At 37.9% G+C, this 1,247-nt stretch overlaps 1 protein-coding gene across 1 annotated transcript in view; it reads left to right on the top strand.

The window, feature by feature from the left end:
* Positions 1-1,040: 1,040 nt before the first annotated feature.
* LOC124478847 (single-stranded DNA-binding protein 3-like) overlaps positions 1,041-1,247 on the top strand; it is a 1,375-nt gene continuing 1,168 nt past the window's right edge. Inside the window, 1 exon segment of the mRNA XM_047037314.1 lies at positions 1,041-1,049. Coding sequence (XP_046893270.1) covers positions 1,041-1,049 — 9 coding nt within the window.

The following is a 1,247-nucleotide window of genomic DNA, read 5'->3' as shown; positions in this document are numbered from 1 at the left end:
ACAATTTCACCTATTTTTTTGTCTTCAGTTCCTAAGAAAGTAGCTTCTTTATGTTACTAAAACTATTTTTGAAGAAACTCTGTGGAGGGCTGTTTTTCAAGGCTGTGTTTTAAGATCCACCTAACATCTCTTTTTATTAAAAGTTTCAGACACAGCCAAACTACTCTCACAACAATGTAAGACCAACATAAGCTTTGCTGTTGCAAAGGCAATTGTTACTTTCAGAACACCTAGCATACTGTACATGATGCCCTTCAGTGCAAACAATCTATTGCAGCCTTTGAACAATACACACTCTTACTATTGATTTGAAGCAGCTCTCGTTTAACTCTACAAGGACTCTAGGACATAACATGAATATATGTAGAACATTTGATACGTTATTTACTAGTCCTGTTTATTCAAAACGCAGGTCTGACGTTTACTGACTGCCTTGCATTGTTAAGTGTCTGTAGTTAAAAGTTGTCAAGACATCCTTTTGGAACTTATGTTTACAGTAATCATGTTACTGCATTGGAAAATTGTTTATTTAACACTTCTCGTACTTGTGAACATTTATGGCATTTGCTCGGTACAATTGCCACACACACAACAACGCTTTAATATTTAACTTTAATAAATAAACCAATGCCACTCGTCCTGGCATGACCCATCAATTTCATAGTAAATAGCAAGACACCACAGACCCAAGCGCTACTGCATTCATGTACTTTCTCCCTGATTTGCAGTGTATCTGTGCCATGTCTGAAGACCAGAGGACATTTGTCTGGGAATTTGAGAATCTACTTCTGTACATACCGCACTGCAAAATTCATTTCAGAGTGTGTCTTCAGCTGCAATGGATTGGAATTGATTATACTTTTCTATTGGAAGTGCACTTTCCAATCTCTCTGTTTGTGTGCCCACAGTTTTACACTAAAAAAGCCAAGACGCTTACTAAGTGTGGAACAGTCACACTGAGGAGACAATTTAACTTAATGACTCCTCATCTTCTCTCAACTTAGGCTCTAATTGATCTGACTCAGCATGCCTGTGTGGACATGCTTCAGGTGGAATAGACAAAATCACTGACTGGAGGATTTGATTACTCACATTGGAAGGCCTCGGGTTGGCATTGTAATCTGCTTGCACTCCTGCCAAATCAGACACAGAAAGAGAAAAGCACTACTGTACTGTTCTCCTTGAATACAATAAAATAAAAAGTTGATTTTTTGTTTTGTCGGTGGAACTGTAAGTCTATATTGCAT

The sequence above is a fragment of the Hypomesus transpacificus genome, chromosome 16 (genome assembly GCF_021917145.1).
Source record: "Hypomesus transpacificus isolate Combined female chromosome 16, fHypTra1, whole genome shotgun sequence".
NCBI lineage: Eukaryota > Metazoa > Chordata > Actinopteri > Osmeriformes > Osmeridae > Hypomesus > Hypomesus transpacificus.
Note: the sequence above shows the minus strand (reverse complement) of the source record. Positions and strands in the feature narration are given on the sequence as shown.